Raw genomic sequence first — 16955 nt, 5'->3', positions numbered from 1 at the left:
TTTGTTTTAGTTCAGCCGCAGCACATTTTGGCCAAACTGCAAACTGGTTAACTGACTGCCAGCAGCTGCCGTCAAACTTCGAGCAAATTCTAATTCTGCGGTTCCCAATTGAAATGCTTTTCGCATTGGATTGTTTGCAAAGTGCTAATGGGATTAAGCGGATTCCGAATGGAAAAGAGGATGATGATGAGCTCTGATGCGGGGTTTAGTTGGAGAGAGATGTTCTGATTAAATGAAATAGCTCTATAATATTTAAGCCTAAGCCAAAGTGGCATTTAAAGGGGAAACAAGTTTATTAAGCTTTAGAAGGAAAAGATACATTCCCGCATGAGCTAAAAATATAGTTGGCTGTCGAAGCATTACAAATACTTTTTTGTTTATTGAAAATTTAATCAAATAATGATTTATTTCTATGGCAAGCCAGCAATGCAAGTTTAATTGCCTTACATTTTATTTTTATTTACTTTTATTCTTATGACTCGTTGCAAAAAGTATTGCTCTGAACTCTCTACGTTGGAAAATCTTTATTTTGTTTTCTAACCATAAACAGTTTGTTGTTTCACAAATAATTTTTGTTCAAGTGTTTATTTACAATAATAAAATGGTGTACAACGCTAGCCCACAATTTTGGTGTCATTGATCATTTTACTAAGTAAATAAAATAAGTTCGGATTATAAATGATGATTACAATGTGTGAATGTGATCTGCATTTTTCAATTTACTTTTTTATTGCCGTATAGCTATTTTTGATTTACCTTTTCCCCGAGCCCAGTGCATTGGTATTTTATTTATTGCAAAAAAGTGCGCCGTAAGGGAAGGCAGAAAAAGATACAAATTTCGACCGCAGCGGTTGATATACTTTTTTTGCCGTACGCACATCTGTTTGTACGGTCATATACCAGTGATACAGCATCTCTGCCTGTCACTCTCATGATGCATTGAATGGCCAAAAGGCTTAGGAAAATGAATGAAAAGAGGTCCGGGCTAAAAACACGGGTTGTGGTCGCCTGCCACCTGTTTGGCTTACAGCACTAATCCATCAGTGGCAACAAGGCAGAAAGTGCCAACAGCAGCTTCGAGTGCTTCAGCCCAAAGCAAACAGGAGCGCAAAAAGTAAACCCAATAAAATTCCCAATGCTCTTGTTTAGAACAACAGCAGCGGGCGAGCGGCTCCATTAAAATACATATTCGAAAAGCCCTAAAAATCCATTCATTCAGGTGGGTCGTAAAAGCGCGAATGGCCACCCACTTACCCACCCACTCGACCCAGGGAAATGGCCCTACATCACTCATCCATTGGGGATGTAGATTTTGCCGCACTCTGTAATATCCTGCAATCGAAGTTGCCCTTTCTTTCAGTCTACCAACAAAGCATTCTCTTCCCCCGTACTGTGTGTTCCGTTTTATTTATGCCCGTCTTTTTACAGTTCAATAAGGTTCAATAAATTCAGCGACTTGCAAGTGGATTTCCCAGATAAACGCAGACGGATCAAACGAAATTAAAGTCCTGAGCCCGCCAGGCATCTCGTCGCATCCGAGAGATGCAGAAACAGATGCTATCGGCTGGCTTAGCGGCGCTGAGTCCTGAGTCCCAAACACCGAGTCCTGAATCAGACAGTGTCAGCGGGCAGAAGGTCAAAGGAGCGTGTCGACTGGCATTGATGGACGAGGGGGTCGGCTCTTTGGCTGGAAACATATGCCAAGGTCATCGAAGCCGACATGTAATCGCTTTCCTGTCGTTTTATAATGTTGAGCGACGGCTCTCCGAATTCAAACCTCATTTAAACACCATAAAATGGGATCGAGAAGTGAGTGCAGTTGATGGATTCTTAAAGACCTTGAGTATCAACCTTGAATGTGACTATCATAATTTTTATGATTTTTAACACATTATCCTCTTTCCTTTCTTTTGCTTTCAGCTCTTACATTAAAACATGATATTTCAACTGACTCTTTATGTACACCTTAAACCTTAAAGATACAACTCGTGAGCTCTTTAAATCCATAATTTGAATACTTCCGCCGTGGGTTCATATACTTCTGTAGCCAGCTTTTTACTTATACATTTACTTTAAGGAATTTAAAATCCCCATTTCGCTGTTGGCAAATCAATAACTGCGGAGTGTTAACTTGATGTGCCAAATACCGTTTAAGGCGAAGACATAATTTGGATGCCAAGTATCTCGCCAAAGCGGCACTTGGTTTGCCGGGACAGCTCGAGGACCTCTCATCCCCCACTTCCTTGGGCTGCATGGTAACCAATGTCACTGACAGCCATCGATTCGGTATTTTTTCCAGGGGCCTGCCCTTCATTTGACTTGTCTGCTTTTCTCGTTTCATATCTGTATCTGAATAATAGGATGTCACTTTTAATTTGGCCCTCGATTTATACGCCTAGTCCCCGGACTAACCTCAGTCCAATTCCAATAAAAAGCAGAGGGACAAAAGTCAAGAGGGGACCAAGACAAAAGCTGCAGGATGCCAGGCATTTGGACATCTTCATGGTGCTTATCAGATTCGCAGGAACACACACGCACTGGGCCCTTTAAGTTTCCAGTAAGGACACTCATTGTTTGCTTTAGAGGGACAATTAGCCGAGTGGTCCCCACAATTTAATTGTTATAAATGCCAAGGCTGAATGCGAATTAAGTAATATTTATGGATGGCAGTGAAAGGATATCAGGATGGCAGGAAACTCTTCCCACGCGTCGAAGCATCATTAATAACAGTGGATTTTGCACTCGAGCAGCTGACTCAGTGGCACCGCGTGGGTGTTACTCCTTGGTCCTGGTCCCCATTCGAGTCCAGGCTATCCTATTACCATTAATCTCATAGAGCAGCAGGGCAGCGGAGAAGCATCTGCCAGATAGTCCTGGTTGTGATTTCAATTAAGCACCCAGGACAGGGCGCAAAAACCAAGTTATGAAGATAAATGTCACTCGTCAAGTGGCAATCAATTAGTTAATGCTCTCAGGGACCACGGCACATACATAGTTTGCCCCCCTCTCGGAGCCGCCGGAAAACTTTCAACTTTCCCAGAGCAGGAGCCAGAGCCAGAGCCTAGCCTGAGCCCGAGTTCGTGTTTGTCACAGAAATTATTCAATTACCAAATTAAATTTAATGCCTTGTACTCTGCGAAGGACGAAGGACGCTGCCAGCTTGCTTTTGATCCCACTAAAAGCTTTAATAACTGTAAATTGCTTTCACAAATTTGTCTTCGAACGGGAAAAACCAGAAAAGCTGGAAAACGAGGGGGTGGCGCTGAGCGGCGATTGGGGGAAGGGACCTGCCCGCATACCTGGGCAAACATTTTTCTCATTTCGGAGTGTCGCCTCCCCGTACCTCGCCCTTGCCCGTGCCCGTGCCCGTGACCAAATATTTAAAGGCATTCGACGTGAGGCGCACTCTGAGTTCGGAGTTCGAGTTCGATGGCAAAGGCCAAAACGAACCATTATCGACGTTTTGGTCCCCCTGCACTCCACATTAATGTCTCTATCTGCCTGGCGCCGAGCATCAGAAATCCAATTATATTCAGTTTATGTACAAAAAGCTCCTGCAGCCGGGAAGAGTGAATCCCTGAATGGGGGACCGCCATGGCCTGAACCATTAACTAATTCCGAAATCCTCTTAAAAATTTAATTTTGTTCACCTTGTAAAAAGGGCTGCCAGGGAAAGCTCCGAATCCGCTTATTTAGTCACCTCCTCGGTGAGTGCTGGCCCAAAAAAGCATTTTCGATTGAGATGTTAATTCGAGCGGAGCTTTAAAGGCAATATTGTGCGGTTCTTTTATTAAAAATGGTAAATGAAGCTGGTAGAACTGTAATTTAGTGCTTGATGAGATGCTTGATGAGAAAGTATCTGAAGGAATTAAGTATTATTGTTGAAGCCTTGAAAGGCATAAAAAATATTCAAAAGATGAATTAAAATGAAATAAAATTAGAAATTAAGTGCACATGATAAATAACAAAAAAAGGAAAACTACGCAATATTTTAACTTATCTTTAAAATAAATAATTACTTCGATTTTTTTGAAATTTGAGATAAAATTTTGGGTCTCATTTAACACAAAGTCACCAAATTGGGAAAAAATTTTAAATGTGTTTTTATATACTTTATTTATTTTTTATTCATATTTTTTATTTGTTTTATGTATCATGTATACGTGATCGACTACAGCTTTCTTAAAGCTTTATAAAGCATATGTACGATCCAATTTGATTGCTCTTTCTAGAGAATTAAGAAACTCGAAGAGCTTTTCATGAGCTTCGATAACGTCAACAATCAGCATTTGTGTATAGTTTTTTCTCTTTAACAGGTTAGTTGCTTTTTTCCCTCCGGTTGAGCAGGTAGAGTTTTAGTTAAGCGAGAAAAGTACAGAAAACTAATATTGTTGTTTATTTTTCGGTTCGTTTGTCACAACAATTAGTAATTAACCAATCTATTCTAGTCGCTTGGACAATGTCGGCCAAACCTATTCTCTACTACGCCCCCCGCAGTCCCCCCTGTCGTGCTGTTCTGCTGACCGCCGCCGCCTTGGGCCTGGAGTTGGACCTACGGTGAGTGGACGTCCCCCGATAAGAATCTTCCCTAACCTTCACATAGGGGTTTTATCAACACCCTCATATTATTTTGTTTGGGCGCCATTAGTTGTCTTCAAAAGTTCATCATTCATCCCTGATTATAACATTTTATATGTAGTTCTATTGAAAAGCATGTAATATTGAAAAAAACATGTATCTGAAGTGGGATTTTCGGTGGGGGTCCCGTTCCGCCGGTTTCCCTGGTAAACCGGTCTCTTCTGCCACAACACTCTTGTTTAACCCTCCCCTAGCCACTGGGTCTAGATAGACCCGAATATGGTCAGCAATGTATTGTGTGGTACTACTATATCTAAGCTTTTATGCATGTACAAGTTTTGTTATTATCATCAACAAGGTAACAGTTCAATTGATTTAAGGAATATAGAAAGTATGTATGTTGCAATGCTCAGTAAATACTTGGAATTGTATTAATAGTATTTTAAATTTAAAAGATTTCAATAAGTTTTTGTGTTCATATTTATTAAAAAAAAAATGCTACTTATTCGTACTTATTTTACGTATTAGTAAACTTAACACATTTTATAATAAAAGAAAAGCATAAAATTACGGACAACCTATCTACACCCAAAATAGGTTGCACAAACTAAAGGTTAAGCCCCTCTCTTGAGAGTCTCCAGACGTGTTCTCTCGTTCTTCAGCGACCTCTCTCACTTTCTCTTTGCTATCTCTTCCAGTGCCGTCAACGTGAAGGCCGGAGAGCACAAGTCCGATGAGTTCCTCAAGCTAAATCCCCAGCATACGATCCCCGTGCTCGATGATAACGGCACTGTCGTGAGCGATTCTCACATTATCATCAGCTACTTGGCGGACAAGTATGCCCCGGAGGGCAATGACTCTCTGTATCCAAAAGAGCCGGAGAAGCGACGGCTGGTCGATGCCCGTTTGTACTACGACTGCGGCCATCTGTTCCCACGCATCCGATTCATCGTGGAGCCAGTGATCTACTTCGGAGTGGGGGAGGTGCCCGCCGACCGTGTGGCCTATCTGCAGAAGGCCTACGATGGACTGGAGCACTGCCTGGCTGGAGGGGACTACCTGGCGGGCGACCAGCTGACCATCGCGGATCTCAGCTGCATCGCCTCCGTGTCCACCGCCGAGGCCTTTGCGCCCATCGAGGCGGACCAGTTCCCCCGCCTGGTGCAGTGGGTCAAGCGACTGCAGGCTCTTCCCTACTACCAGAAGAACAACCAGGAGGGTCTGGACTTGCTGGTGGGCCTGGTGAAGGGTCTGATCAACGAGCGTCAGCAAAAGTAACCCCAGACAGAGTTTTAACAATTTTTCTTTATTAAAACATGTGTTGGTAACTTCAAAAATATCTTTTCTTTTATTCAAGATTTTATACCTATCCACTAAACTGTTCCATTATTCCTCTTTTTTTTTTTTGATAGATCATAAATAAGATCATAAATAAGATCTTTAAGAGTACACATAATATATATGTATAATTATATTAAAGGAATATATTTCCCTAACCTCTGTATTGATTGACTTTGATATATCATTAACAATGATTATAATCACTGTAACTATTAAAGGAATATATTTCCCTAACATCTGTATTAATTGACTTTGATATATCATTAACAATGATTATAATCATTGTAACTACAGTTCTGGCAGGGATGATTAACTTTTTGAAAATGTTCTTCAGTTAAGGATTTATCTTAAGGTTTAAGCTTAAATGATAAATTGGATAGATAATAATCATAGATCATGAGTATTGACTACACTCCAAAAAAATAAAGTTCCGATGGGATCCTCAACTCTTAAAAATATTTTTCTTAAGTTTGGAGTTCATTTTTAGCTTCGTCTTATATGAAAGATTTAATTCAGCAATTAAAAGGAAAAAGTAGTCCCAATTCTTCAGCGTTTTCCGCCAGTAAATCCATTTTGATCCATCAATCAATACTGGATGCAATAAAAACATGAGTTTCATTAGACAGCAGCCGGGAACGATGAATCAAGGCCGAACAGCAAACAATAATAGGATATGCGAGATACTGTGGGCGCTGTTTTGGGTGGGGGTGGTGGCGGCACGGAGGCATGGGGCTATGGAGGCACGTAGGTACGGGAATTGAAATAGAACCGGAGACAGGGACAGCGACGGAGACAGTTATGTGCAGCTGGTCAAAAAGTAATGGCAAAACTTTTTTATGGGGAAAAGCCGGCAGCGAAGGCAGCCAACCTCCAGTAACCTGAACTTGCTCATGGACTGTGTGTGAAATCCAAGCCAAAAAGTTTACCCTGGCACCGCCCGCCTCCCGGCCATTGTTGTTGTTTGTTCCTGACTTGTTGGTGTTTGGCTGTTCACGTTATTGATTACAAGCTGTAAGTGATCGCATTTATAGTTGTTAAAGCTTCTTTGGCGCTGCCTTGTTGCGGCTCACTCTTGACTTTGACTTTGGCTTCGGCTTTGGCCACTTAAAAGGAAATAACTTGGGGGACAGCTCCGGAAACTGTGACACGGGTTTTCATTCAGTTAAACTTTATATCAACTTGGTTGGGTTCTTTGAAGAGGAAGTAATTCAACCAGTGTATTCATAGCATTATGAAAACTCTCCCAAGGGTACTTTAAATCTTGTCAGAACATTCGAACAAAGAGAGCTGGAATTTTACGACCCTGTAAAGTATATTCTTGATCAATTTGGACACTCTCTTACCCATTTTCAAGTCTTCCAGGCTTGGAAACATTTGGGAAATATACTGGCGTATCGCTAGAATCTCAAGAATTTGCATGCCTTATCTAGCTATTTTTAGCTTTTATCCGCTTTATCCAAGAGCTATCCGCGTTTATACGGACGGACAGGCATAGGTATAAAAACGGACACGGTAGTTTAGATGCGGCTCAGGAAAATAAATACTTTTTGGGGTCATAAACGCTGAGAAAAACATTTACAAGATACTTTTTCTAGATACAAAAACAACATTACGGAGTCTGCTGCAAAGTGGCGGTGGCTTTTTCTGCACACTCTCACTGGATGCACTCGGATGTGGCTGACGACATTTTGCAAACGTGATGTGACACTCCACTTTGCACTTATGGCCGCCAGTCATTGTCGATCAGAAGTGGTGACATGAGGCGAGCCAGGCGTATCCAGTATCCAGAACCCAGTCACCAGTAACCAACAACCAGTAGCCTTCCGCCGCAGGGGCCACTCGGTCCCGATTAAAGTGCAACACTGCGGGACAAAAGTTTCGCCACGGAGGAGCAGCGGTCCGTGGGACTGGATTTTGGCCACATTTTCATCATGCTTTTTTCACAGTTTTCAAATGCCATTAACCGTGCGGCGTGGGACGGGCGCTGGCTCTTACTTTTTTCCCTTTTTATCGGGGGTGTGTGTTTTCGGGATTAAAATTTAATGCCGCAAAAGGAAAAAGGCAACCTAAGCGCGTGCCAGGAGCGTTAAGTAAACCGGGGCAGAGCCGTAGCTACTCATGATTAATGATGCCTTTTTCGGTGGCTCGCCGACAGGACCTTCGCCCATTTCCGGTTTGTTTAAAGTTGAAACGTCGTGGGCCATCTGTTTGCTGCCTTCAGCCGGGTTCGCTCCATTGTTTGCTCTGCGGTTGCGGTTTGTTTAACAATGAAATTAACTTCTCACTAAGCCAAGGTCCGTCCAACAATTGCCAACAAAATTCAATATTTCCCTGGCATTTGGCAGTCAGCATTCAGCCATGAACCAGGATAATTCAACTAATTGGAATACGCATTTATTGTGTGCAAATCACAATCTGTGGCACTCCCTTTGGATTACCAGTGGCCCAAACAAAGCCAATCAACGTTAACGGTTTAGAAGTTCAATATATAATTAGGACATTTGGGCATTGGCTTCGAATAGTGGCAATCTGTGGAGATAGTGATGGTAAATGTTCTCGGCTCGTGTCCCTTGTTAGGCCAAAAAAGTCTTAAGGTACCGGTTAGCTTGGAAAAGATTGAAAAGTAAAATGGTCATACATTAGGCTTTTCATTTGCTATTCATTTTTTGTGCACTTGGTAAATATAATTACAGGTCTTACTTAGTTGCAGTATTTGTCTTTCAAATTAAAGCCAGTGAAAGCTAACAAAGCCTGTGTGTTCCAGATATTATTATCTCATTACTATTAGAAATAATTTTTTATCTACATTTAGGTTCCCAAAAGTATGCAACAATATATTATCAACTCTACAATGAATTCATTGAGTATAATTTTTTAGTTGCATACTTTTAGGCACCTTTAAATATTATTTAAATATATTGATATCACCTCAATTAAATTAAAAACTTCAAAAAATTTAACTAGGCCCGACTAAAGGATTTCTATCTCTATTCAGCTACCAAACGCACATACTCGTATGTTGGTACTTCCCATCACTGCGTCGAGTGGTTTGGGAGTGGCCACTGGCCATCGACATGATTCTGCTCTTGAGATGGACAAAGGGAGTGCTCGGGGACTGGGGCTCTCGTGGGGAATGCATGTCTCCACTCGATGGCCGGACAAGAAGCGATGATGGCCGTACTTCGTCCGCATCCGTGTCCGTGTTCGATGTCCGGCCTTTCAATTCCAATTCGACGTGTAGACCGACACTTGCACTCAACCGTGGACAAGGACATGCTGGCCGAAAGCGCATAATACATAATGTTGTGCTGGAGATGCCCACTTAAATGGTGGGAGTGGTGGCTCCAACTAATCACCGGGCAATGAGACTGAATCTGTTTTGAAAAACTAACCCAGCTAACCCGTAACGAGCGAGTACCATTGTGAGTGGGCCAGGACAATGGAAGACGATTATCCTGCTCAACTGTCCGGCTGTCTGGCTGTCTGGCTGTCTGGCTGTCTGGCTGAATGTCCTTCGCAAAGCCTGCTGCCTGGCCGACTCCTGATAAACGGCAGCACAAACTTGAGGGCTTTTGTGCCGAGGCCTGCCATTCAAATGAAGTCAGGTCGCTGGCAGAACATCCTGTGAGAGCCAGGACTTTCCACTCCCCACCCTGCTCGCCCCGATTCGATGCATGTTGATTAAGTGCTCGCAATTCGAATGCCGCCTGCTGACAGCAGCAACATTTGCATTTGCATAATTGGATATGTATGAACGGAGCAAAGTTGATCTGTAAATGCAGATTCCCAGCCGAGTCCGAATGCACGGCAAAGTTTCTCATTGCCGTTGACATGTCACTGCGTTTTCATTTAATCAATATCGGATGGAGCACAGGTCTGGGAAATGCATATAAGGTCGGGCAGAAGGGTGAAGCCATTGTACAGCAGGCTTTAAAGTGATTGCATTGAAAAATATACTAAATATAAACAAGAAAAGAAATTATTAAATAGTAAATATGACAAAATTAAGCAATGAAGCTGAAATTGTAGATACTGTAAAATATTAAAAATAGATTAAATATATATAAAAGTTCATAAAAATAGGCTTTAAATGATTGCACTCATATATTAAATTAATAGATTATAAATGAATGAAAATATACAAAAATATTTATAATACATAACAGAAATAAACAACTTAAACAAGCTCATAAATTTAATTTAACATTGTTCCTTTTATTTAACTTTAACTGAAAGTCAATATCTAACCTATTCGTGAATATATATCCGCACTTTCCGGTTTAAGTTTCATTTAGCATACATTTTCGTTAGGCACTGTGGTCAAAGTCCTCTCTCATTCAATGTTGACTAATTAATTTGGTAAATGTGTTAAAAGTGTACTTTTTCTGGACAGGCTGTTGCAAGCGTAATTAGGTTTAAATAATGGAGCACCGGCAACTGAGGACTCCGGGTATCCGTGACTCATTCGCTTTCCACTTCCCTGGCTGGCAGCGATATTCGAACCTGGCTTGCGACTTAAATACCCCAAAAAAAGAGGGAAGGAATTCTCGCATAGCAGCAATTATAGACAATAAATTTGTTGACACTAAGTGCTCGACAAACTTTTCCAATTAGGGCCAACAACAAGCGAATTATTGCCCGAGGGTGGTGGGAATGTGATGTGGAAGTGGGGTGGTGCTGGGGATTGTGGGCTTTTGGGTGGCTCTTCGCTGACTTGCAAATGAATTCGTTCAGCCATATGACTGGGGGCAGGTCCGGGCCTGATTACAGGCCCCCGGCAGCCTAAGCTCCTTGCTTTCACGCCGCTTTCACGCATCCGCCTCATTGCGCTCCGCCTGGCACTTTGGTTGCCATCGCCACCGAGAAGCCCCTATTGCCACTTGCCGGTGTCACTGCCCGCCCACTTGGCCACCTCGCTGCCCCGTCGCCTCCACGGGCAATCTCCTTAAACCAATTAACTTTCATTTGCCGCCACAACACAGCCTGCCAGCTTCATTTACGGTGGATTCATTGGTTTATCTTTAGCTAAGGCGGTGTCACCTGATTCTGCTGCCGGGAACTGGAAAAGGCCAGCCTCAAATGGAAATGCATCTGCATTTTGGTTGCAATGCGGCGCTCTTCACACAGGAATAAAATGTTGCACGCTATTTAAGCAGATTTGAAAGTAGTCCTTACGATTTATTTTATTTAAAGGGCTTAAGGTATGCATTATTTGATTACCTTGTCTGACAACAAAAAATGAAGGTTAAAAATCTTGATCTTTTGATTTATTTGTGTAATTTCCGAGTGCGTTCTTCGTTGAACAAGGTCCTGAAAAAATAAGTAAATTTTCTAACTAATAAAACACTTTGCGATATTTCAAGCTTTCGAGTACTTTTTCCATAAATTTGTAGGATTAAGTTTAACAAAAATATAAGCGAAAGAAATGCTTACTTTATACATTCGGAAATCTTACCAAATTTTAGAATTAGGTCATAGTTTTTTTCCAGTGCCCCGCAATGACTTGGTGTTATCGTTTGTACAACACCAGGAGCCATCTGCCATCTGCCAGGTGCATCCAGCTTGCATCCGAAATTTTTGCAACCCTTCCTCCCACTGAAGGCCAGACACACAAAAGCTTCTGTAATTGCCTGACTTATGGCCCACATGACGTATACGTGTTTTGCATACGTGATTCGACCCTCGTTGCCATTTCCCTAGCTCTCTGTCTCGTTGGCAATTTTTGGGGCAGCTCTGGTAATTGGTTTTGAGTTTCCCGCATACGGATTCCACCTGCGTGCCAGAGGCGGAGGTGAACGGGGGGCAAACCGGCTTTAATTATGAGCATTATGCCCATTGAGGGGAGCAGCGAGTGGAGGGCATCCCCGGCAAGAACTAGCTCAACTTTTGGGACCCCGGCTGGCGGAGCTCCTTAATAACTTGGCAACAAAGCATTTTGACGCCCCAAAGAGTGGGGATAAAACGGGAATTAATTATCTTTTGACTTTCAGTTTATTTAAAAAGTTTCTTAGACGAATTTCGAGGGGTGTCGAGTAAACGCGAATCACGTCGCTTAATCCAGTGACGCTTTGCTATTCAAAATTTACATTATCTAGCTGGTGAATAGGGGTGTTTATTTTGAGCAAAGGAATTGCTCGCAAATTAAATTCAATGCACTTATAAAAAAATGATATATACGGAATACAACTATTTTAACAGTAAAGTTGGTTTTATTCTTGTTAACGTAAGAAAGCCATGTTCAATTCATTTGAAAATTGATTTATCCAGCAATTAAATTTACAAGTTGAGTGTCTTATAAATCTATTCTTTTATTTATTTACTATAAAGTAATATATATTTGTTCAGTACATAAAGGTAAAAAATAAAAGATGTAAAAGAATTTTATAAAATTTCGTATCAATTTTATTTAGTGAGGACGTCTTACTTGGACGTTAGTCATCTTGCTTTTTGATCTCTCTTTTTATTCGGGAATGTTTCGCATATAAGGTCTCGACCTTTCCCAGAGTAATTACAGTGTTGTCTCGCTCTTTTTTCCCTTTACTTGATTTGACAGAATTTTTAAAGAGAGAAATGTGATCCCTAATATTACGATATTATCCTTATGTGTTTTTTCCGTGTATTAACTTTAAATGTGCCTGGATTTCAAGCTGCCCAACTGTGGAAGCTCGGTAACGAATTCGCATTTAACTTCGTCTAATCCTCGTTAGCATCTATTTGGTCAGTCCAGGTGTGCTGTAGGCAGTCGGGGGATTTCATTTTCGGCTGTGCTGGCATCTGAGGCATCCACAAAGGCCATACTCACACTCACTTTCGTGAATATTCATTCAGTTCGCATTACCGGGGCCCATTGTTGTAGGCTCTCGTTGTTATTGTTGTCCTCGGCAGGTGGCTGCGTGTGAGTGCGTGAGTGTGTAAAGTTATTAAAACCATTCAAAACGTTTGCTTTGGATCCAGATCCCGCCCCCTAAGCCCCATTGTCACCCCCTCGGATCCCCCTCCCAATCCCATTGATATCGCACGTGCAGTCAGGTGTGTGGGCGTGTAATTTGCATAACTACATGCCAGAGCAGCCGGATCCAGTCAGGATATGAATAGGTTTTCCACGCACCCCGCGCCCCTCTATCGATGGACCCCAACAAGGGTACAAATACCTACAAAATGTCCCACAAAATTACATAACCGTAGCAAATTAGTCCACAATGGCAGGTGCGAAGAGACAGCAGTCGATTCAATGTGACGAGTATTTGTGTACCGGTGGCCCATTGGAATCGGATAATAGCCGGGATGACTGTACGATTGGGCATTCGTTTAAGCATTTGCTTACTCGTAGTGTTGCTTACAAATTACTGGATTAGTTGCTAATGGTCACAGGGAAATGTTTTGGAAAACTACTGGAAAGTGAGGGCCTATTTAAAGGGCTTAAGAAATGCTTTTCGCAAAAGGAAATATTATGCTGGTACTAAAAAACCGTACCCTTCGTAACCATTTGGAGAATAATAGGGGCTCTGGCAGATAACTCAAGTAATTTACTGAGGCACTTTATTGTCTAAAACAGTGTGTCCTTCGGCTGATTACGAATCGCAAAGTCCTAACAAAAATCGCTAGCAAGAAGGAACCATAAAATACAAGGAGGTACAGTGTAGTTAGCAGTAACAGACCTATTTAATGGCCGAACTTGGCAGGGGAGAGTCGGCGGGACCTCCATAAGACTGCATGTTTACGGCAGGCGAATATAAGTTTTCCCCGGCCATTAAAGCGATGGATTTTCCCCACATGCAGGCGCGCGTTTTCCTGGCCAAAGACAATGTCCCTGGAAATGTGTCAGGGGCAATGGCCAGTTGGCCAGTCAACCAGAGTCCGGTTGGCCACTGGCCAGGCTCACCTGCAACCTGTTGCCAAGCAAGGGTCAGCAGCAGGTGCACCTGTCACGGAAAGGGCTCGGCGGGGGATTCAGGGGGAGTTTCATTGGGTGGTTCATTGGTTTACCGGGGGGCGGGGCGGAATGAATGCTCATTCGCCTGCTGCGGCATATGAGGAATTGGGTTTGCGGTCTTCCAGTCAAATGCACCTCGAAACGGTTTCATTCGAATTGAACCGAAGACCGGGTCGGCTGCCCAAAGGCAGCCTGGAAATTCATTAATACACTTCGCTTGGCCAAAAAACTAATTTCGCTTCGGCTCCGAATGTAAACGCTATTCGTGCTGTGGCTTTTGCGGTCTCTTTTCGAATACCATTTCATCACAAAAAGCTTGGATATTTGGGATATGTGTACTAAAGTAAATGTGTAGCCAGGAAGTTGAAGGAATCCTGAAATATTTGCCAACTTTCTAACAGGTGCTGTGAAGGAAAAATACCAATAGTTTAGCAAATCTCCAAATGTAAATAAGTCTAAAGACGAAGAAGAATTGCTTTTCAATGCTGGAAACCAAAGGACTTCACTGCTATTTTCTGAGGGTGAAACGCAGCATTGATTGTTCAGATGCATTTTTTACTGTGCAAATGAGGTCTGCGAAGGCAAAGTTAAGCTCGGAGCCACCAATCCTCATCCGTAAATGTCTTGTTTCCACTGCATAAAAAGCACATTTGCAATTTGCTAGCCGGAATTTGGGGTTTGCTCGTGGTCCTTTGGTCGCCCAGCCGCTCCGCAGAGTCGGTCGCCTGCATGTTACACTCTCGGGTGAAATGTACTTGCATAATTTATGCGAAATCAGCGACGTGGCTGAAAAAACAACCCGCACCAGCTGGGTGAGAGGAGCACTTTATTTGGCAGCCGGTGGCACGTAAAATGCTTTATCCCCGATTCATTGTCACCGAGAAGATGCTTTATCGCTGCCAGACTACAAATTCCGGCGCAGCTAAAAATATTAACGCCTGAATCTCGTCCTAGACAGGTATGATATCGGGCAGGAGGAACCAGTGGGTGGTGCGTAATGTTGGGGAGGGGCTGTGTCCTCGTTCCGGAGGCATGGCTGCGGGGCAAAAATGGGGGAGGAGCAGCGTAGGAGCAGGGGCTGGAGCAGGAGCAGGAGCTGGAGCTGGAGCAGTGCCCGCATTTATCTTCTGGGCGAGGGAAAACTTTGTCCTTAGTCATTCAATCCTGCCCGCCACACGGACGCTTTTTTCGGGGGATTATGGATAATCACCTTGCCGAGGAGAGCAAAGGAAGATGCCCGAGAATGAGACGCATTTGTTTTTATCGCGCTTTTTACTTTGAGCGAGCACTGGGAAAAAAAGTTCATCTACTCCGTGGGGTTTAAAAAAAAATGTATCGCCTCTGTTATCTAAGAATCGTTATGTGAAGTTAGTATATCAGAAATATAAATAGTTTTCTTTAGTTACAAATATTACAATTTATGATTGTATCTATGAAAACACATCGTGTGGGCTTGCACTTAAAAATATAATTCATGTATTGTGGTGTTTGTGATCTTTTTTGTTATTTAAAAATAAAAAATAATGTTTTTAAAATTTTTAATTCATTATTGCATAAAATATATACAATCTATGAAAACTTATTAAGTAGAAGCGCACTGAGAAATGTATTTAAAATATTTTATGGTTCTTCAAAAAAACGTATCATTTTAGAACCACAGTTTTTTGATTTTCGAAAATGTTCAAATTATAATGGTATTTAGGAAAACAAATCAATCAGCTTTAATGACATTTTCCCGCCGTGTGCCTGCTTTTCGTTCACTTTTTGCCCCGCTTATTTTTGCATAATTTTCTAAGCGCTGTGCCTCAGTTTTAGTACATTTTCATTTACCTTCTGCCAGCGCCGTGCAAATTTGTTTACCTTCGTGCGTGCGCACGTGCAAACCTTATGCAAAAGTTGAATTTTTCATTGCATACGCTCAGGCGTATTATTCGCGCTGCGTGTCAATGCGAAACGACAACAATTCCTCCCGAAAATTCAATGAGCGGCCCAGGAACAACAACAGCCAAGGCGTTTATATTAAATTGTATTATTTTCTTTGGGCGGCAGCCTCATTTCCCAGCTGCCCATGGGCCGTCGAAGATGTTTACTCTGCTGTATTTTCTGCAAACTTGCCGCCGGTTGTTTCTGGGCTCTTCTTGTCAGCGTGCCAGGCAAATGAGTTTACGAGCCGGACAAAGCACAGAAAAAATATAGGGAGGGCGAGCGAGGAAAGGAAAACTAACTTTGTGCACATCTTACTTAGTTACAGGCCTCCCTTGTTTTCCCTTTTTGCCCCTTGTTCGACCTTCTTCGACTGCGTTTAGCAGTTTCCCTCTTTTTGGGCCCTTGAAAAGGATACCCTGCCAGGGGTCACAGGTCAGAACTGCCGCATCAAGAGGCTTTTCAATATACTGGAATTTTTATAAGTGAGAGGTTAATTTGTGAATAGAAAAAGTTTACTTTAAGGATACTCTTCGTACCACCTTCTCTATAAATCAAAGCAGAATATATTTATTTATAAAATATATTATTAATTTTAAATATGTTTTTTGAATTATTTTCTGTATGGTATATTAAACAATTTTATAATGCAACCAATAAACAGATAATTTTTAAATGTCCTTAAATGCTCATTAGAGTGCTTTATGCTTCGGCTTAGGTTAATGAGCAGACTCTTTTGTTCACATCCTATCTTTAATGTCCTCGTGCTCTCTGGCTGGGCCTGGGAAAGCAAATTTCAAACATAATGAGGGTCAAACAATATTTGTGATTTGGTTTTTCTGAGGCAACAAGAAGGGCTCCCTTGTTCGCGAGCCTGCCATTGTTTTTCTGTATTTTTTTCCTGGCCACGAAACAACATTACCAGTTTGTGTACAAGGGGCACATATTTAACCTTTCGGAGTCAGGGCCGTGTCCTTAACATTTTTCTCAGGTTCACTCTGATTTTTGTCGCCTTCTCATTGTTATTCGGACGTTTATTTGACTACATATATTTTACTTTAAAGGACCGTGACATGTTACAAACCGTCCCTATTGTAAATTTATTAAAATCTTTATAAACATACTTTGTACATTTTAAACAAGTTTATGTAGCATGCCAGTAAGAGATAACATTTATTTT

General features: G+C 42.0%; 1 protein-coding gene across 3 annotated transcripts; it reads left to right on the top strand.

The window, feature by feature from the left end:
* The first annotated feature begins 4325 nt into the window (after positions 1–4325).
* LOC108029907 (glutathione S-transferase 1) lies at positions 4326–6153 on the top strand. Of its 3 annotated transcripts, none has more exons than XM_017102398.3 (3): positions 4326–4347; positions 4449–4557; positions 5277–6153. In XM_017102398.3, exons 2-3 carry the CDS (start codon positions 4460–4462, stop codon positions 5854–5856), a joined length of 678 nt encoding a protein of 225 aa, XP_016957887.1. In that variant the 5' UTR covers positions 4326–4347; positions 4449–4459; the 3' UTR covers positions 5857–6153. The 3 variants fall into 3 exon arrangements, with proteins under 3 accessions (XP_016957887.1, XP_043947792.1, XP_050743805.1); XM_044091857.2 differs by having other exon boundaries at positions 4344–4372; XM_050887848.1 differs by lacking the exon at positions 4326–4347 and having other exon boundaries at positions 4428–4557.
* Positions 6154–16955: the final 10802 nt, after the last annotated feature.

The sequence above is a fragment of the Drosophila biarmipes genome, chromosome 2R (assembly GCF_025231255.1).
Source record: "Drosophila biarmipes strain raj3 chromosome 2R, RU_DBia_V1.1, whole genome shotgun sequence".
Taxonomy (NCBI): Eukaryota; Metazoa; Arthropoda; class Insecta; order Diptera; family Drosophilidae; genus Drosophila; species Drosophila biarmipes.
This window is presented reverse-complemented; position numbering and strand designations above follow the sequence as displayed.

Bases quoted from the DNA above. Each gene is read 5' to 3' on its own strand.
- LOC108029907 (XM_017102398.3), top strand. From the start codon at position 4,460: ATGTCGGCCAAACCTATTCTCTACTACGCCCCCCGCAGTCCCCCCTGT. The intron at 4,558-5,276 runs GTGAGTGGACGT...TATCTCTTCCAG, and splicing joins GGCCTGGAGTTGGACCTACG to TGCCGTCAACGTGAAGGCCG.